Below are 21,498 nucleotides of genomic sequence, written 5' to 3'. Positions count from 1 at the left end.
GTAACCACTCAAGCAGTACAGAGGTAACTAATCCAAGATGCCCGAGTTCATTGATGCAACTGTGAGCCGATTCAGTTTGAAAAAACAGCTGCACGAGACACATCTCTTCACTACGAAATAAAGAACTCATTCTGTATAGTTTGGAGGAACAGAAACAGCAGCAGCAGTGATTGTGTGGTTTTTGTAAGTCAGTCTATTAAATATCTGTCTGTGAGATCAATAGTGTTCTCGTGTGGCCCCGGGATCAATATTGACACCACTAGTGCAGCTGGGCCATCCAGACCAAATTATGATGAACAACCCTGCAGCACAGCGCACATTTAGATATGATGCATCTACTGCAATTACATACATATATGTATTCATAAATGTTATACCAAAAGCCAAAGGTTCTCTTACAGCCACATTCCAAGAAGATTTATTGCATATTACTGCATTGTCTTTGTTTTAATTATTTAATGGCCCCTCGTGTGTGGAACTGTCATTAAGCGTAAAATGTCACAATGGGCCACAATTCTACAATGGATGACATTTAGTGCATCTGGAGGAAATAATCCATTAATCTGCATTTCAGAGATAATAGATGAAAATGACAGAAACTTAAAAAAAAATTAAGGTGACTAAACAAAGCACTGCTGATGCATGCCTCAACCAAATCACAACATTTATAGTGCGATTCAGCATGCTCTCTCTCTCTCTCTCTCTCTCTCTCTCTCTCTAATGTGTGTCAATATAGGCTACAGCAATATACTGTATATTGCCCTTTTTATATAGCAACAGTTCATGGTGACGATGTCCATACAAATACAGGTTTACATGATTACATTACAAAAAAGAAAGAAATACAGAAAATAATATAATACAAATATTTATATTTAATATATTTTCATTCTATTTTTTATTTTTTATTATATCAATAATCATTTGTAAGCATTTAAGTGACAAAATAATGGAAAACCAATATTTACTATGGTTATGTAATATAAAACATTTTGGGGCTAAATATTCATATAAATTTATAAAAATTAATATACATTTACTGGATATATATGAATAAACTATATACTAACTATAAACTATATACATTATAAATAATGTATTTTACATACATTATTAATATGGTATTATTAATATAGCATTGCTTGCTTGATTTTAACTGTGTAATCAATAATTAAACACTATATATAAATATTTTTACTTATTTGGGGCAACATTTCTTATTTTTGTTTAGTTTAGTAAATCAAAACTAAAATAAAATTTATAAAAAATACATATTAAATCAAACTAACAACAAAAAAATGGCAAAAACAACAAAATGACTCAAACTTTAAACAAAAATAAAAAATACAAATTAATAAAAAAAAAACTGTAGCCAACTTAAAAACATAAAACTAACAACACTGATAAAACCATAAATTAATCCAATTTAAGCTAAAGTAAAAATACCTCATTCAAAATATTAGCAAGACTATAATAGTACATCAGTGATAATAAAAATAACATCAGCTGGAAAATGAATTATTATTAGCCTAATAAACTCACCCCACGTGGGAATGAACTGCATCCTAATAATGGCCCAGCTGTAGGCTTGCAGCTTTTTAGGGGTCCTGAGTTTCCTCCGGGAATTTGGGGGAGGAGGTGGTTCCAGAGTCACGTGACGTCAACCCATCCGTGCCGACCCTTTGTTGTTGGGATTTGGGGCAAGGAGAATCGCGATATTACCCCGACGCGAAAGGATAGCAAAGACACCCGAGGACGAACAATTTCTAAAGGACGTTAAACCGTCGATACGCGTCGCCTTTTCCTCACAAATAGCAAAACAGACGCGCTTGAGAGATGCACACAAAGACAGAACGAGAGGCTTCCGCGAGCTGCTATTGAGACGCGCTCCAGCGAAGCCCCGCAGATGTGCTTGTGATCGAAATGCACGCTTGCTTTTAACCGGAGGGATGCTTATAAGGCTCCGTCGGCCTTCTTGGGACACAAACACGTTTTAAAAGGGATATTTTCCGCATCCTCCACAGCCTGCTCCTCTTTTGTTCCCCTGCACCTTTATTTAACAGGTCAAAGAGGAGATACAGGGACATCATGTTGGTGGGCACCGGGCTTGTAAGGTGGACCCGACCAGAACTGTCTGTGTTCTGCCTGCTGACCGTCATCCTCAGCCCAGCTCTGGGATCCGTCCAATCATCCAACCCGCAGAACACTGACTGTGTGTCCGGCAAAGGCAAAGGCTGCTTAGGTATGCGTTCACTATTTAATATGTTGCATGAAAACCAAAGCATGCTCACTTTGTATCTTTGTTGCAGATGGAGATTCAAGCATGGCCTCTGGAGGCTTACGAGATGTAGGCAGTGTAGTAGGGATGCTAAAATGAAACTACTATGTGTTCCTGTCAAATAAACTGATGCATGGGCTATTTTGAATTGCGTGCATGTATTACCTCACCTTTGAATGGTTTTGCATGGGCTGAAGTGAAGCATCCATCTTTTGATGCACCAGATCAGGTGAGACAATATCAAGGGAAGAAGAGTGAACCCCACCCTATAACATCACTCTCATTAGATCAGGGGTGACTACAAATGCTCTCTTCAGCTAAGGAAAGTGCTTATTATAAATGAGATTCTGTTGGGGTTTTATAGCTTTGTGTATGGTTGTTCCTTTATGCACAAGGATAGGCAAATTATTATGTTTTAAGCCACATGCATGCGGCTTGGGAAGGCAACAGTGAGCCCGCTGTCTGTACTGTCCCGTATGGCGACCAATGGGGGGCTCGAGGCCTGTTTGTCTTATTTACTGTTTTGTTTGTCCTTTAGAAACATGTGTTTTTTGTCCTATAGACTGAATAATGAATGTTTCCAAGCGTATCTAAGTAATTGTCTTAAAGATTAGTGGAGTTAATGCCCTGTCCTGGTAGTTGATTTGCAACATTTGGTGATTTTTAGGTTGTCTGCTAATGTATAAAGCTTTAACTTGTTTGTTAGTATACTCAGATGGATATTGCATATTTTAGTCCTGTTGGCTCAACTAGTATGCGTGCACTTTACTTTTTACACACTGACCGTATATTAAAATAAGCAGCCGTTTAAAACATAACCTTTTAACACAAAGCTCATCTCTGTCTTTTGGGTCATTATATATAATGTAAACTCTCCAGATGGGCGCCTTTTCCCTTCGCTGACTGTCTTTTTAAAATCCTGACATCCTTTTTGTCACCTAGAATTAATAGAAGGAAAGCAGCTGACAATAGCGGCCATTGTGTGCCAGTGTTTTCAGATTCAAAGCTCCAGGCACCAGCGGTTTAATCAGTGGATGTCCTGCATAAGCGCCGGGCTGGTTTTGTTAAAGGCAGGAACACAATGGAGCAAGTCTCAGGGGCATCCGAATTGCCCTCAGCAGTTGGATAGTACTGACCACAAGCAGAAAAAGCACCCTTCATTGATGCCCTTCTCCTTAGTGTCACTAATTAACCGCTGTGTTAATGGTGTTTCTTTTATTAAATGGCCTAGTGCAGTAGTGGATGTATTTTGGCAAGTTTCGAACCTTGCGAAGTGCATGTAATTGTCATGTTAGTCTTTGCGTTTTATATATTAAAAACCCAGATATGATTTCTGTATTGATGATGTTCCTGGAATTTGATCCTGGATCTCAGTTAATCAATATTTATGCTTGCATCTCTGCTTTCATTTCTTGCTTTTAGTTGTCAGCAAATGATAAATTAGAATGCAATTATTTCACCCTCACTTTTTAGATGAATATCAAATTGCTTACCTGATTTAGAAGAGGAGTTTTGCCTCAGGAACTTGATTTTTATATTGAATTGGCGATGCAACACAGTTTGAAAGTTTGTTTAGCGCACCAAAGGAACAAAATAGCCTTTTGAGTGAAAAATATTAGTATTATTGTGATCTTAATGTGCTAAATATATGAAAATATTACTTCTGTAAATAACTGCATTTTAATTCATAAAACGTTGGGCCAAATATTATATTAGTATACTACCAAATGACATAAATGTGCACTAAAATACTGTTGTTTCATTGACATGCAAAGTGTTTTCGCATTGTTTTTAATTTTATAGGCCAATTTATTTTGCTTTCCTAACCAAGTATGATTACATTGTCAGTTGCATTTTATTTGCATTAATGAATAATTATAATTTTTTTTAAATTATATTGAAACACATATTTTACCCCATATATTTTTGTAATAAATATTAACATATGTCATTAATACAATGTATAATATTTATACGTATTTATACATAGAAGTCGATGTGCATGCATACCATTGTAACTCCATGACCCATAATGACATCACAATCTGACCTTAGCAAGAGAACAGAAACTTTACTTGTTCACTTTAAGTGTATCTAATCTCTATCTAATCTATTATTCTTTAAATAAGCCATTTGAATAATGTCATTAGATAATGTGTTTTAAATAGCATTTACTGTTGAGTACATCCTGTGCTCTTACCAATCAGAGCTCTAATCTTTGTCTGATCTGAACAGACACTCATGAATGGAGAACCTCTGAAGCTACATAGAATGATTTCTTTAAGTAGTCTTCAGCCCATTTCCAGACCGCTCTTGAAACGCACATCGCTCACAACACAAAGCGCATGCATCTGAGAATATAAATTGACATGCAACCGCCGTTTTGTATTCAAGGATGCCGGGGGTTCTAAAGCAAGGCTGGATATGAAAACCCAACTCTTATACTCATCAGTCACTTTAATGGCTTTCCATTGAACAGACAAACGGCCTCTAAATCACTCCAGTGCGAGAGAGATGCTTTATGCACATAGCTTCCCAGTAGCCCGTAGGTCTGAAATCAATGGCGTCCACCGTGACAGGGCGAGGGGTCGACCGGAGGGAACCGGTATTGCAAAGCTTTGCATAATGCATTCGTGTGCATGCAGCGGGTGCTTGCGAACCCATTTAAGGCAATATGTTCACCCTGCATGTTGTCACGCTATTTTAGCCCGTCCTTGGTGGCTTTCTCTGTTAGACGAAGTGGATTTAAGCTGAAAATGTTTAAGCAGATAGAATTGAACTGTTTAGCTGGTTTAGAGTGTGAAATGTGTCATTTCTGCTCCACTGCACTCTTAAAAATAAATGTTCTTTTATTGGCATTGATGGTTCCATGAAGCAGCTTTAACATCCATGGAATCTTTTCATTGCACAGGTTCTTTAGATCATGAAAATACTCTTAACACTAAATTAAAATGGTTCTTTTACCAACTATTCACTGAAAGGTTCTTTGCGAACCAAAAATGGTGCTTCTATGGCATCCCTGCAAAAAACCCTTTTGGAACCTTTATTTTTAGGAGTGTAGAGACAGAACTAATGAGAGGATTGTTTTCAGACAGGTTTCCCAAAACACTCCCCTTTCTGCCATTGGTCAGGATGAACAGATAGCTCCGCCCTCAAATTAGTAGCATTAGTTGAGCTAGTGTTGTTGCTATGTGGTGCTGGTCGGAAGGCTTCAACAAATGTTTTAAAAATGTAAACTTTACTTAGATTTGGTTTTGTACATTAAAGGCGTCCTATTATGCTCTTTTACAAAGTCTTGATTTTGTTTTGGGGGTGTACTAGAACATGCTCTCATGCTTGGTGGTTCGAAAATCGCATTATTTTTCACATAATTCACATTATTACAATACCTTTCTCCCCTGCATGGTACAAACGGCTTGATTAGTTACTGGTTTGATGAAGGCCCGCCTTACGAAAAACGAAATGTGTCGTGATTGGTTAGCTGTCCCAGTGCGTTGTGATTGGCGAACATCTTAGACGGTGTTTAAGTATTGCCCCGCCCCTTACCAAAACGGCAAGTTCGTCAATATTGCCATAACAATTCTGACCCCAAGAATATTGAACAATAGGATCGTGCTTAATTTTATCTGTGGTTCCATGAAGAACCTTTCACATTCAAAGAAACTTCAGTGGAAAAACGTTCTTTAAATTATAAAAATCTCCTTCACACCAAAACAAGATTTTTTTTTTACATTGAAGAAAATGTACATTTTACATTCTTCATGGAACCACAGATAAAATTAAGCACTTTTATTTTAAAGAGTGTGGTGCTGCAGAAATGAGACCGTTTGCCTTTAAACAAGTTAAACAATTAAAGAATAGCCTATTAACTTTTTCAGCTAAAATAAACGTTCAGCTTAAATTCTAAGAGCACAATAATGAAGCGTCTCTAGACCGAAGCCACCAAGGTCTTTCTAATCCCAGCTTAATATACAAAGACAAATCGAAGTACACCATCAGTTGACATTTTTAAAACATTTGTTAAAACATTCAGCCCCACATAGAAACACTGGCTCAGCCAATGGTGTGAGTTTGAGGGTGGGGCTATCTGACCAATGGAAGAATGGGAGTGTTTGGAGAAACCTTATTGAAAACAATCATTATTTCTGTGATTAGTGGCACAGAAATGATACATTTTGCCCTTTTAACCAGCTAAACAGTTAAAGACTGTTAACTTGTATCTGCTTAAACGCTCCTTAAATTCTAAGCATAGCACAATATTTCAGCGGCTAAAACAGAAAGGATTTTCTAATTTCAGTTTAAAGGGGTCCTATTATGCTTTTTCACTTTTTGAATTTTAGTCAGTGTGGAGTGTGTAAAAAAAACAAAAAAGTTTTTTTTTTTAAGTTCTTTAGGGAAAATAATTATTCTATAGCATCCGTGCAAAAAAAACTTTTGGAACCTTTTATTTTAAAGTTTAGAGTCACAGAAATAATAGGCGCGTTCGACTTGAAGCAGCGCTGCACAGTCGAAGGGGCCTAACGATTGTTTTCAATCAGGCTTCCCAAACACTCCCCTTTCTGCCATTGGTCAGAAGAACACACAGCCCCGCCCTCAAACTCACACCATTGGTTTAGCCAGTGTTGCTATGTGGAGCTGGTCAGAATGCTTCCACAAATGTTTTAAAAATAAACTAACAATTTGCTTAGATTTGTCTTTACATATTAATCTGGAATGAGAAAGTATTTTAACATTTAAAACAAACCAATAATGCTTGTTCATTTAAGATATTTGATGTACTTAGCTCTATAATTAGCCTACTTGTTTTTGTCATGTAACATTTTGCGTCATACCATACCACGGTGTGTTTTTGGTCCTAAAGTGCTTAGCTCTGATGTCATGCTTGTGGATTCTGTCAGTTGCACACCGGCGTATAATTAAGAGGCAATTATTTTAAGGAAGCCCTTCACAGATGGTGCCTTGAAAGAGGACCAGCCCACAGTAAACCACAATTACTCCCACCCACAGACACTGCCAAGTGGACCATGCTGGTAGGCCTTTGTTTCCTTCTACATCTGTAGTTACACCATCACTTTGATGGTTAAAGTTCTGTTACGTACTTCAGAAGAACCAGTTCCTACCTCCAGTTGATGGTTCTGGTATATAGGTTGTAAATATAGTTGTGGTATTCTTTACCACAAGACTATAACTTGTTGGGATTGCGGTGAAACACTTTTAAGATGTTAGAGGATATATTTCTCCAAATAATTCACTGCCAAACTGAGGTTAAACCAAGTTTATCACTTTAAATTAATGTTACTAACCATCTTGCAGATCAAATCGGTGGCGGTTCCTGACCACTAGACTGCACAAGCGTTGTACTCCTTCACAGTAATGGCTGATAGCTTCATACCTTTGAATGTTTGATCTTACAACATTAGACTAAGAGATCCGTATCACGACTTTTTTGATCTCAACATAACAGTTGACTGATCTTATAATAGTACAAGTCGACTGCAGTGGATTCTGGTTGGGACTCATTAACAACAGCTCTAGTCGTCCACTCTTTTTAGGATGTTTACCACCGCAACCCTCAAACCAAAGTGCAATGCATTGCTGGTCATGATATAGATTTTGCTGCTTTGAAGTAGCTTTAAGTGTCTTTGTCCTTTAGCTTTACCCATCACCCAATTTCTGTGCTCTAACAGTCTTCCTCTCCAGTCAAGTGTATTGTCTTTTTTTTGTGTGTCCCTAATATGCCGGAGGCAAAGAGGCACTACAGAATGGAGAAAACCCGTATAATGCTCTCGTCCCTCGCAGCAGTTTACAGTTGTACAATTAAAGCACAGCCCGGAGCGCACGCGGTGAGAGATTGGGTTACTTCATTGTTAAAACAAAAAAACTTTTGAAGTGTTTTACTTTACATGTAATGAATCTAAAATATATGAAAGTTTCACTTTTTGAAATAAGTTACATTATAAGTAACTTTTTCACCATATTCTAATTGTGTGTGACCCTGGACCACAAAACCTGTCATAAGTAGCACGGTTATATTTGAAGCAATAGCCAGCAATACATTGTATGGGACAAAATTGTCAATTTTTGTTTTATGCCAAAAATCATTACGATATTAAGTAAAGATTATGTTCCATGAAGATATTTAGTAAATTTCCTACCATAAATATATCAAAACTTCACTTTTGATTGATTTGGGCAACTTTAATTGCGAGGTTTTTTTTTTTTGCACCCTCAGATTCCAAATTTTCAAATGGTTGTATCTCTGCCAAATATTGCTCTATCCTAACAAACCAAAGATCAATGGAAAGCTTATGAGTGGTTTTGTGGTCCAGGGTCACACACACATATAATATATATATTGAAATGATTTTTTTATGGATTAATGATTTTTTTATTAATTGTTTTTAATTGCTTCGTAAGGCTGCATTTATTTGATGATAATAAATCATCCAATACAGTAAAAACAGTAGTATTGTGAAATATTTTTTCTAATTTAAAATAACTATTTTATATGTTAATATATTTTAAAGAGTTTTTTTGTTTCCTGTGATGCAAAGCTGAATTTTCAGCATCATTAATCCAGTCTTCAGAGTTGCGTGATCCATAAAGTCAATCTAAAATCAGTATCAAATATCTGATATCAATTCTTTTGTTGCTCGAGACATTTCTTATCATTATCAATGTTTAAAACAGTTGTGCTGCTTCATATTTCCTGGAAACAATCATACATTTTTTTTTTTTTTAGGATCCTTTGAATGAGTTCATCAGAAGAACGCTTCTTTTTTCTTTTTTTTTTTTTTGCAATTTTTTGTAACATTTACTGCCACTAATAATTATAATTATAGTAATAATTATATTAAATATAATGTATTTATATATATATATGCCATCTATAACTGAATGTAAAACTGTATTTTGACCCGACTCTTTCCACATGCTGTGCTTTTGTGCTGTTTTCGCAGCGCTGGACTCCACAAGAATCCCTGCTGAAAAGTCATGCTTGAATTTCCATACTGGTTCAGGCTGGTTCATGTTGCTGGTCTAGCACAGTCATTAAAATTGCATTTGCATAACATGGCAAAAGCAGCACAGCTCCCTTTAGACTCATATTTATGGTACTTGCATTGAACTTCTTTCAAAAACATCTTTAAATGTGTGAAATGTTATAAGCTGCTGAAGAAGGAGTGTACGGTGTAGGACTTGAGCCGCTTTAAACAGGAGAAGCTCCTTTCTACACCTGCAGATGTAGCTCCAATTGTTGCCACTAATGACAACAGTTTGTAAAGAACACTGTCCAGCTCCATGTCTTTAACCCCCTGGGGTCTGAGGGTGTTTTGGGGGCCTGGAGATTTTTTGACATGCCCTGACATTTGTGCTTTTTTCAGTTGCTTATAAATATATAAATGGCTAAAGTCTAATAACACTGTAAATAGCACAAACTGGGCTACAATAATATGTTAGCAGCATTTATGCACTTGATTTTGTTTTCGAGAAAGCAACGTTTATGTGTGGTTAGTGAAAAAGTCACTGAAATAAGGCCATAAAAAACATACAGAACATTTGTTCACAAGACTTCTGAGAACTGGATCTTGTAGCCTAGCATTTTTGCTTCAAAATAACGTGAAAATCATCTTGTTTATTTGCTCACAGAAAACAATATATTGATTTAAATTTCCTAAGACACTTTTTGAGTAAAAAGGGTCTATGCGAGAAGGCGTCAACCTTCACATTCACACCTGAGAAGACAAAGGCCTGCACAATGAGCTTCATAATGAGCCATTACTCCAGTCACATGATGCTTCAGAAATCATTCTATTCTGATTTGCTGCTAAAAAAATATTATTATTCTTATTAGTATTGTTGTTGAAAAGAGCTAAGAATATTTTTTTTTTAATGAATAAAAAGTCCAGAAGAACATCATCAAAACTCGTGGAGTATTTTAGTTAGTTTCGCGTCAAAGAAAAACGACACAGCCCGCACCGGTGGGTTAAGGAACACCAAGTAATCACCCAGCTTTCTCCTGTTATGATGAAAACTGGCAATTTCGCCAAGCAAATACCAAGAAATAGGTTGCAGCAGTTTGTCTTTCGACTACACTTGCAAAAATCTGCTATGGGACTGAGCTCGAATAGCTTCAATGACTTCTTATAGGACACAATCGCTGTCAATCAAAAGGAGATGCAGTCTTTCGACAGACCCTCCAATCATCACGCAGAAGCCCGGAGTCCAGCCCCGCCCACTCCTCCATTCACCCCCAGAGACGCTGAGCGTCCGGGGGCGGGACATAATCGCAGCATTTATCCAATGACCGTCTAGTTTCGAAGCACTGAAAAAAACTGTTCAAAGCAGCCCCATTGAAGTCAACGGACGCTGGGCTTCAACAGGCAAATACACTGATGCTACGGGAATATATGAGAAGGAAATCGAGTCACCTGCTATATGTAGCTGATTCTGAACGAACTCGTCTTCGAGATGAACGTGTTCTAACGCATTTTTAATCAATAAAATGTTAACACAATAGTACATATTTGACCATGAATTTTTTGACGTTACAGGGGAAGCCGAGCTTCCCTTGCAGTCTTAAAGAAATCCCCACTGATATTGACCCATTGAGGAGATGAGTATCGACTGGTCTTGAGTGGATGAGCAGTTTGGCTACAGGGAATGGACTGATGTCCTTATCTTTCAAACGGCATTGATTTCCGTCGCTGCTCTGATTATCTTTGCGCAGTGTGAGATCTGGGTCTCCCCTCTGCCCCATTTCTGCCCCACACACATTGTGCTCTGTTTGTTTGGAGATTTGCAGATGGAAATGGGTCAGTTCGGATGAGGGACGTTTAAGGAATGTCCCATGAAGGAACTAGGAGTTGAATTAGGTTTGGTGCGAAGGTTAGGCCTTATTGGCTGGTTGTTCAGTAGAGGAACTTGTTTTGTTAATATGAAGCAGACTAGCATGAATAATATAATTGTAAAGTGAATGCAGTTGTGTATTTTTACATTGAAAACTTGAACTGAACTAAAATAATAGCTATTCTTACAGCATTTTTCACAACAACATTAAATATCGCTCTAAATGTATGCTATGGAACTTAAAGGGATATTTCACCCAATAATGAAATTTTTGTCATAATTTACTCACCATCAAGTAGTTCCAAACCTGTATGAGTTTCTTTCTTCTGTTGAACACAAAAGAAGACATTTTGATGCATGCTGGTAACCAAACAGTTGATGGTAGCCATTGGCTTCCATAGTATTGTTTTTTTTTTTTTTTTTACATATTATGGAAGTCCAGCAACTGTTTGGAAGAAACTTGAGTAATTTTATGATAAAAAAGACATATTCAAAAACCTCTCTGTAAAAACCTGTATCTCTAATATCACCAAAAACAAACAAGACTTTTGAATCTGGCTTTATCCAGCGTTCAGATTTCCGTTCTGTGAAAGTATGCAAATTAGTGCATATTTATTCAGAAAATGCCTTATTTGCATGTTTAATCATAACATTTCAGAATACTTATGATGGTATTAAGAGGTGGATTAATTCATGTAGGATGCCATTGAAGGCCTAGGTGTAAAATGCACAGCCCACCACTGATATATACAGTGGGGCAAATAAGTATTTGATACACTGCCGATTTTTTCAAGTTTTCCCACTTACAAAGAACGGAGAGATCTGTAATTTTCATCGTAGGTACACCTCAACTGTGAGAGACAGAATATTAAAAAAAAAATCCAGAAAATCACATTGTATGATTTTTGAATAATTAATTACCATTTTATTGCATGAAGGAAGTATTTGATACAATAGAAAAATAGAACTTAATATTTGGTACGGAAACCTTTGTTAACAATTACAGAGGTCAGACGTTTCCTGTAGTTCTTGACCAGGTTGGCACACACTGCAGCAGGGATTTTGGCCCACTCCTCCATACAGGTCTTCTCCAGATCTTTCAGGTTTTGGGGCTGTCAGCTGGGCAACACAGAGTTTCAGCTTCCTCCATAGATTTTCTATTGGGTTCAGGTCTGGAGGCTGGCTAGGCCACTCCAGGACCTTGAAATGCTTCTTAAGGAGCCACTCCTTAGTTGCCCTTTCTGTGTGTTTGGGGTCATTGTCATGCTGGAAGACCCACCCACGACCCATCTTCAATGCTCTTACTGAGGGAAGGAGGTTGTTGCCCAAAATCTCACGATACATGGCCCCATCCATCCTCCCCTCAATACGGTGCAGTCGTCCCATCCCCTTTGCAGAAAAGCACCCCCAAAGCATGATGTTTCCATCCCTTGCTTCACGGTTGGGATGGTGTTGTTGGGATTATACTCATCCTTCTTCTTCCTCCAAACACGGCGAGTGGAGTTTATACCAAAAAGTTATATTTTGGTCTCATCTGACCACATGATCTTCTCCCATGCCTCCTCTGGATCATCCAGATGGTCTTTGGCAAACTTCAGACGGGCCTGGACATGTGCTGCAGGATTGTAATCCATGACGGTGTAGTGTGTTACTAATGGTAACCGTTGAGACTGTGGTCCCAGCTATATATATATATATATAATATTTTAGTGCTGTCAAATGTTTAATTGCGATAAATCGCATAAAAAATAAACGTTTTTGTTTACATAATGTGTGTGTTAAGTGTTTATTTATTATGTGTATATATAAATACACTCACATACAGTATATATTTTGAAAATATTTACATGTATATACATTTATATATTTATATTATTATATTTTATATTATATTCAATATATAAACATAACATTTTTTTTCTTAAATATATACATGCATGTGCTTGTATTTATATCTACATAATAAATATACACAGTACACACTCATATATTATGTAAACAAAAACTTTTTTTTTGGATGCGATTAATCGTTTGACTGCACTGGTGTATATATATATATATATGTATATATATATAGATTATTCACCTGTGGTTTCTTGCCTTAAGAAGATTTTATTCCTAATTGCTTTTAAAACTTTTATGACTGTTATTGCTGTACTCAGGCTGTGAAATCCAGCTCACTCTGACAGCGTTCTTATTATCAGTCGGTCTATTCCCACAGGTGCCAGACCCAACACATCATTTATCACAGCACTTTAACACCTCCACAGATTAACCTCTCATCTCATTTAAACAGCCTGATTAATTAACTTCTCAAGCCGCTGCTTCTCCAAACTTCTCTTGTCTGAAGTCTGTGCATTGGTTTGATCTAGAACAGTTCATGTCTCCAAAACCACTTGGCCGGGTTTCTGTGGCCGCAGCATTCAAGCAGTTTTCCAAATGCACACGCGGCTCGGCCGAGAGCCAGGAAGCGTCTGTAGTGGCTTTAAGTGTCTGCTCCTCATTAACGGGCTGTCCTACGCCTGTAGTGGCTTTAAGTGTCTGCTCCTCATTAACGGGCTGTCCTACGCCTAGTCTCATCTGTCTGCATTTACACGAGGGTTACGGCTGTCCGCTGCCCTGTATTTGCATGGCCACTGACCTGCTTTGGGGTGCGTCTTTGTTCTTAATTTATATGAAATCTTCATTCATATCCTGAATTGTTGTCATAGGCTGCTGTGCTTGTTTTGAAGTGCTTTGTTTGCATAGATCCATTTAAAAACTGAGAATTAAGAAAAATGAAAACATTTTGAATTTCATTCAAAGCAATATTACAAACACAGGTTAACCCATTCATTAACTATAATATACAATTTAAAGTAAAGTAAAGTAAAGTAAAGTACTTATAATATAGTATTTACAAAAATATTTTAAAATTCTGAATATATAAATGATGGATAGATTTTTTTCTTTCTTTTTTTCAAATGTTTGGAGTTAATAGAAGTCTGTTGCTCACAAAAGCTGTATCTATTTGATTAAATATACTGTAATGTGAAATATTATTACAATTTAAAATAACTTGTATTTGAATATATTCTAAAATGTAATTTATTCCTATGATGCAATGAAGTTTCAGCATCATTACTCATCTTCAGTGTCACATGATATTTCAGAAATCATTCTAATATGCTGCTCACAGAACATTTCTTATTATTATCAATGCTGATACATGCATTGCGGAATTCCTTGATGAATAGAACATGCATTATTTGAATTTGTAACATTATAAATGTCTTTATCGTCATATTTAACGCATCCTTGCTGAATAAAAGTATTCATTTCTTGAGGGTAAATAAATAATGACAGGCGCTTCATTCTTGGGTGAACAATTTTTTGAACCCGGTCTCAAAGGTTTGTCAGTCCCAGCTGTGTGTCAGATGGAGGATCTGGCCTTGCTTAATTTCTGTTAATAGGCTTCATATTCACAGCTAGTGGTCTGAAATATGAATGGCAGTTGACTGTTGACAGCTGTTGGACACATGCTCTGTACAGCTGCTTCCTGGGCAGCAGTCTGATTTCAGATCACAGCTTTGATAATGAGTGGATGAAGCTGATTCTGGACTAAAATTTGAACTTCCTGGTTCCAGATATAGAAGGTCGGTTTATGGTATATGGGTGAACATTCATATGGACCCTCATTAACACAACATAACCACATTTAGACTCGTTAAACACAGACATTTGTTGGCCACCTGAACTTGTAGTATTTTGAGGGGGCACCAGTGGCAGTTCAGTCCTGAAGAGGCGAGATAAAACATATTTTTAACATGCAATTCTGTAAGAAAAAAGTACAAATTGTGCGTTATTAACTCAGAAGTACAATAAAACTTTTTTTTTTCATTTATTTTTTTATTCTGTGGCGTGAAAGGGCTTCCATAGATTTTTGCTTCACATGAAATGTTAAAATAAACAAGCATACAAGTAAAAATTGTTGCGATATTTGGTGTTTAATCAGTCTCTGTTTTGTCTTCTTACCAGATCTGTCAGAGAAGAAGAGCGACCTGCGAGTGTGTGATGCCACCACGTGCCGTTACAATGGCATCTGCCAAAACAACGGCGGTGACATCAAATGTGTATGCCAGTTTCAGGTACACATTTTACATCTTTTATTTATTACTTTGTAATGCTGTTCTGTTTTTATGAAACCAATGCTTCAGAAAACTGCTCACCCTCAGGCCATCCGAGATGTAGATAAGTTTGTTTCTTCATCAGAACAGATTTGGAGAAATTTCACATTACATGACTTGTTCAGCAATGGATCCTCTGCAGTGAATGGGTGCCGTCAAAATGAGAGTCCAAACAGCTGATAAAAACATCACAATAATCCACATGACTCCAAACAATCAGCTTTTCACATCTGGAGTCGTGTGGATTACTTGTGATGTTTTTATAAGCTGTTTGGACTCTCATTCTGACGGCACCCATTCACTGCAGAGGATCCATTGCTGAACAAGTCATGTAATGCTACATTTTCCAACTCTGATGAAGAAACGAATTCATCTACATCTTGGATGGCCTCAGGTTGAGTCCATTCTCTGCAAATTTTCATTTTTAGGTGAACTATTCTTTAATTCACAGCCTATCATGTACTTATTGCTGGTTTGATGGCTTCTGTCCACTCTTGATCCTCTGAGACAAATCGTTGAACATTGTGAATTTTCTGTTTCTTGATTGACCTTCAGGAAATCACTTAAATTATAACGCTGAATCGATGCTTTAGCATTTACCTGCATTCATTTTCCTCCTCATTGATCAGTGAGCCATTTCAAACACATTAAAAGTGAAAAATCCTAAGTGGCTGAACTCAATACTGCATTCAAAACCACCAATTTCCTCGCTGAATCTGAGAATCCTCTCACATGTATTGTGTTTGCTGCAGTGCACTAAGAACTACATCCCTGTGTGCGGTACAAACGGAGACACCTATCAGAACGAGTGCTATCTGAAACAAGCAGCCTGTACCCAGCAGAGACCCATCTTTCTGGCCTCTGAGGGCCCCTGCTATCCTGGTGAGTCCAGACCGTCTCCTCCACTTCCTGAAATGAAAACCTGAAATCTTCTGTCTTAGTTCATATTACAGAGTGTTTTAATAGAACAAGTCACAGGCATTTTTGTAAGATGCTGCAACAATCAGCATTGGTCTGAGATAGGGATTTTTTGGGGTGGCTGGTGTTAAGTTAAAAAAGTAAATATTAATAGTTAAAAGTAAATTTTATATATATATATATATATTTGTCATTTTCAGTGACATTTCTCATAATGTTGGACCCAGATTCCATTTTATACTTTAAATAAAATATATTTTTATGTATTTATTTTTTATATGCTTAAATTTGGATTTTTGATGAGCCTCTAACAGGCAGCTGGTGACAAAAATTGCCATCAAGAGACATAAACTTTTGCAAATTAGAGTGATTTTTCTGAGGTCCAGAAATGCTATTTTAACATCCTGTGTATATGCAGAGGCTTTATATTACAGACTCTAATGAGCAGTGTGATCTGATACATGACAACCTTTATTTTTAGCTCTAATTAATGTCATGATTACTTCTCATCCACAAATTACATGCCATGGCTCATAATAATTTGATATGCATGTTAATAATACATAATACAAGGACTATGCACTACTGCTACCGTGTATACACTCTAGACATATATTGATATATTTATAAATGGAAAGTTATAATCAGTCCTACTTGTTTCTTGTTTCAGATAGCAGCTCGGGATCTGGAGATGGAGGTTTGTTTTCTTTTCCTAATATTTTTTTCTGACCATAAAGCAGCAACAGTAAGACCTACAGACTTCAAATTATCCCAGGAACGGGTCACCTCCCATCACTCCGGAGCGCTGTAGATCGGCCAAAACATGCCATCTGAGGTTATTTTTAGCCCATCATGCTGAAGTTGCCAGTTCTGTGATAAAAGAGTGACCCCCGCGCTTCGCTGGGTTTGAACCTCCCCTCTGGTTTTAAAGATGAAGGCCGCTCTAGAGGCTGTTATTACAGCAAATTACAGACCACTGCAGGAACGCAACTCGAGTGCTGCTGAGTATGTACTCGCTCAGTGGCCACTTCGAAAATCTATGTTATGCCACTGAGTATTTTTAATCGTTCTTTTACATTAAAAAATAAAAGATTATAGTAGATTTCAACTTTGTCTCATTTCTCATTTTTAAGTGCCAGAATTTCTAAATTTTTATAACATAGATATTTATAACAACAATATTATACAATACAAAAAAAAAAAAAAAATATATATATATATATATATATATATAAAATAATGAATTTTGATAAGGAAATAATGAAGATATTTATAATAATAGTAATATAGTAATAATAATATAATATATATTAATAATAATATAAAATGTTTATTTAAAATGCATATTAAAATATATATTAAATGTATAAATAGTGTTAAAATAGATTTTTTTACATTAATGATATTATTATAATCATGCCAAGCTTTTTAGAAAACTATTTATAAACGTTTTTATTACCTAAGTTTCTATAATTTCATATTTCAATATCAAGTTGTTGTTTTTTAAGTGTCTTTAATTAATTTGACCATTTATAATCAAATGGACAACTGTGAAGGACAACCAGGAGGAAAACAGCTGGAAAAAGTATATCATGTAAATAAGGCAGCAACAGATATTGAGAGTGTTCTTCGGTGCTAATGAAAATGCTTTAATAAAATGCATTTTTTTTTAAATAACCTTAATTTAACTTGTGTTATCACTGTCTTACAGAATATGAAGGATCAGGCACAGATTCAGGCAAGAAAATCACAAAATGCAGCAACTGCAAGTACGGCGCCGAATGCGATGAAGACGCAGAGGATGAAGACTCGTACGTGCTGCATTCATTCCTTTATGATTTCTGCATATGTTGTCAGGAGTCGTTAATTAATAAGTCTTGTGCTTTTTCATGCCAGCTTTTTAAAGTAATTAATATATGACATTTTATTTTTGTATTTTTTTTACAACATTGGAAACAACTGCCACTGTGAATAATGCTGGAAAGAAATCAGTTTTATCAAAGCCCAGAAAATAGCATTACTCCCATGAGACGGGGAAGCGTAGCAAAACTTTTTTGTGCCAGGTTCATGTTACTTTTGCATTTTCTTGCCAAGCACTAATGAACAGTATGGACTAACTCCAGGAAGCACTGTGGCTTCCAAGGACATGAGATTCAGGAGCCCAGGGAAAAAGAATCCGAGTCAGCTCTCAAACACTCACAGCTAATTAATTACTTTATCTCAGCCAGCAGGGGGAGACAATTACACAGGCAGCTCTAACAGGGGTCTCGATTGATTTACTATTGATGTATGGTCAAATCTACAGCTGGTCTTAATAAAGCTTACAGTTGCTTTAGTATCATTGATTTGCTGTTATCGTTTATCGTTTTTGTTAATATTTTGAGTTCGATGTTGTTTTCTATTTTCATTTTATTTTTTTTAAGTTTTAGTATTTAATTTTTTTTTTCTTTTTTATAAACATCTTTATGTAGTTAAGTTTTAGTTTGTTTATTTTTTGTTATTTTAGTTTTTAATCTAAATGAAAATGTTGCCTTGACCACTACCTAAAATATATATATTTTTTAATATTTTAATGAAGTTTTTTTTTTTTTTTTTAATATCAGTCATGTTTATTTTCAGTAAAGTAATTAATTTTTTTTAATCATTTTAGTTTTAGTTAATTATAATAACCCTGATTTATGGAAGCCCATTTCTGCCACTGCATAAAAAAAAGGAAAAAGAAAGTAAAAAATAAATATATATATATATATAACAGAATTTGCAAGATGTAAAGTTGCAATTCGTCTAAATTGCAAGATATAAACTCACATTTCAGACCAAATTGAGTTCATATCTCATAATTCAGACTTTTGCAATTTTATATCTCACAATTGTATATATTTATTATACACACACATGCATGTATATATTTCAGAAAAATATGTTATGCTTATTAAATATATTTATTTATAATATAAATGAATGAATACATGTAAATATTTTCAAAATACATACTGTATATGTGTGTATTTATATATGCATAATAAATATACACAGAACACATTATATATTATGCAAACAAAAACTTTTATTTTGGATGCAATTAATTGCAATTAATCGTTTGACCGCACTAATTTTGGAATAATATTTTTGCACTGTGGCTGAAACAAGCTTACTTTCTGGTATATTCAGGGCTTTATTAAAAACATTTGTTACTGTTAAAGAGCCTGTTGTACCAGCAAAATGTTTGGCCTTTGAATAATTCATAGCACAGTTGAGACTCGCAGCATTTAAATTGACCTATTCTTCTTTTTTTAATGTTGCAGCTGTTCGTGTAAAATCGACTGCAGTGGGCACAATGAGAATCCAGTGTGTGGCACAGACGGAAACTCCTACCATAACCCCTGCCTGGTGCGAGAGGCGTCCTGCATGAAGCAGGAACAGATTGATGTGAAACATTTAGGGAGATGCCCAGGTCAGATCCTGATCCTGTCACAGCACTGCAAATAATGCAGCAAGCCAAATAGTCCGTTTTTTAATGTGAGATTTTGAATGATGGATGTCTACCAAAGCCAGTCCATGTTTGTTTTTTATCATTTAGATAAAGACAAAGCTAAGAAAACTGAAGCTGGACTTCCCTACAAGCCAGAATTGATTGGCAAGTACATTCCTAATCATCTTCATCTTTTAATCACCTCCATAATGTGAAATATTTCATGGTGAAAAACATCTAATGAAACGTTTTAAAGCAAAGCTATCTAGGAGCTTAATCTGCTACTTTCAGCATTGGAGTTTAAAATCGATTGTTGTATTTCCAGACCCAGCAAAAGCCGGTGAAGGAAAAGGATACGGCTGGATGCCCGTTCCCTGCACGGACGACTACGCCAACTTCTGCGTTCATGGCCAGTGTGAATTTAATTACGGCGTTGCCTCCTGCCGGTGAGCGTCTGGTATTTGGTTACACGGATCTGTGTGCATCCTTCAGGTGTTCATTAAAAAAGGACATTTGTTGGGAAATGAGTTTCAGATGGTTTCTTGTTTTTCCACAGGTGTGACTCAGGTTACACGGGAACACAGTGTGATGAAATCGCTGACTTTAACATCCTGTATGTGGTACCCAGTGGTCAGAAACTTCATTATGTGCTCATAGCTGCTATCATTGGAGCCGTGCAGATCACCATTATTGTGGCAGTTGTCATGTGTATTACCAGGTAAAAAATCTATAAAATTTCACTACAATAACATTTGGGGGGTTTGGATATGTTCATAACAATAATGAATGTGTACATCTGAAATGCGGATTTGTACAACGATAAAAAAAGGCTACAAATAGCATATTTTAACAACAGTAAACGACGAAATTCCACGTGAACGCAAAAGGATGTTATTACAAACACTCGATGGTGTTTTAAAGTGAGCTTTGAGTAAAAGTGTACTATTAATCATATATTTATTTATTTTATTGAAATTAATATAATAAAAATATTGATTTATTTTTCAGGAAATGCCCTAAGAACAATCGTGGAAGACGGCAAAAGCAGAACTTTTCATCAAACAACTCTTCAAGGATGATGTAGCTTGTTTTTATTTGATTTTTTTTATACTTTTTGTACCGAGTGGATTATAGTTTTAATGTGCTTTTTTGTTTTGTGCTTTCTTGACTCTGGACAATAAGGTTATTATCAATTTATAAATTAAATTTTATTATTTTATTGGATGGTGCCTTATTGTTTTCAGGACATTTTAGGTACTTGATGTCAGTGGCAAACACTGTCAAATGAATGATAAAAGCCAGCTCTTTTTGTCGAGTTTCTTCGTTTCTATTTTTCCTTTAGATCATGGTACCAGGTTTTTTCACGTATTGTTAAATGTAACTCTCGGCACACCAACTGTACCGCAAGAACGGACGTCCTCTATTTCCATGGAACGTGCTTCTTTACTGAAAATATCAACTCTGGACTGTCTTTAACGGCCCCCTTTGATTTGATTTTTATTTCCTCAAATCAAACATAGCTGAACACCAAATTTAATTGGACGTTTGCAGACGAAGTGATGACGTTTACAGTTTCTTTTGAAGGGAATTCCAGAGAATGAAATGCAACGTGTTTGACTAGCTAATCTTATCAATGTTGAAATGTTTGTAGTTTTTATGTTCTAATGTTATCGGTGTTGTTAATGTTAAAACGAACATTATTGACATTAATTTAATTCTATGAACTGCATATCGCATGACCTGTGAAACTGTGTCCAGTGCTGTAGATTTAATAAAATTTAATTCTCAGTCTTACAGATATTTTTGTTGCCTGTACA

The 21,498-nt window shown here is 36.0% G+C and overlaps 1 protein-coding gene across 1 annotated transcript; it reads left to right on the top strand.

Annotated features, from left to right (window-relative positions):
• The first annotated feature begins 1,646 nt into the window (after nt 1–1,646).
• LOC306863058 (tomoregulin-1-like) lies at nt 1,647–21,480 on the top strand. The gene is made up of 10 exons (XM_079406219.1): nt 1,647–2,242; nt 15,143–15,252; nt 16,044–16,173; nt 16,880–16,906; nt 17,921–18,020; nt 19,515–19,663; nt 19,790–19,846; nt 20,007–20,127; nt 20,238–20,399; nt 20,690–21,480. The coding sequence occupies exons 1-10, from the start codon at nt 2,089–2,091 to the stop codon at nt 20,763–20,765; spliced, it is 1,086 nt and encodes a 361-aa protein (XP_079262345.1). The 5' UTR covers nt 1,647–2,088; the 3' UTR covers nt 20,766–21,480.
• Nucleotides 21,481–21,498: the final 18 nt, after the last annotated feature.

The sequence above is a fragment of the Barbus barbus genome (assembly GCF_936440315.1).
Source record: "Barbus barbus genome assembly, chromosome: 44".
Taxonomy (NCBI): domain Eukaryota; kingdom Metazoa; phylum Chordata; class Actinopteri; order Cypriniformes; family Cyprinidae; genus Barbus; species Barbus barbus.
Note: the sequence above shows the minus strand (reverse complement) of the source record. Positions and strands in the feature narration are given on the sequence as shown.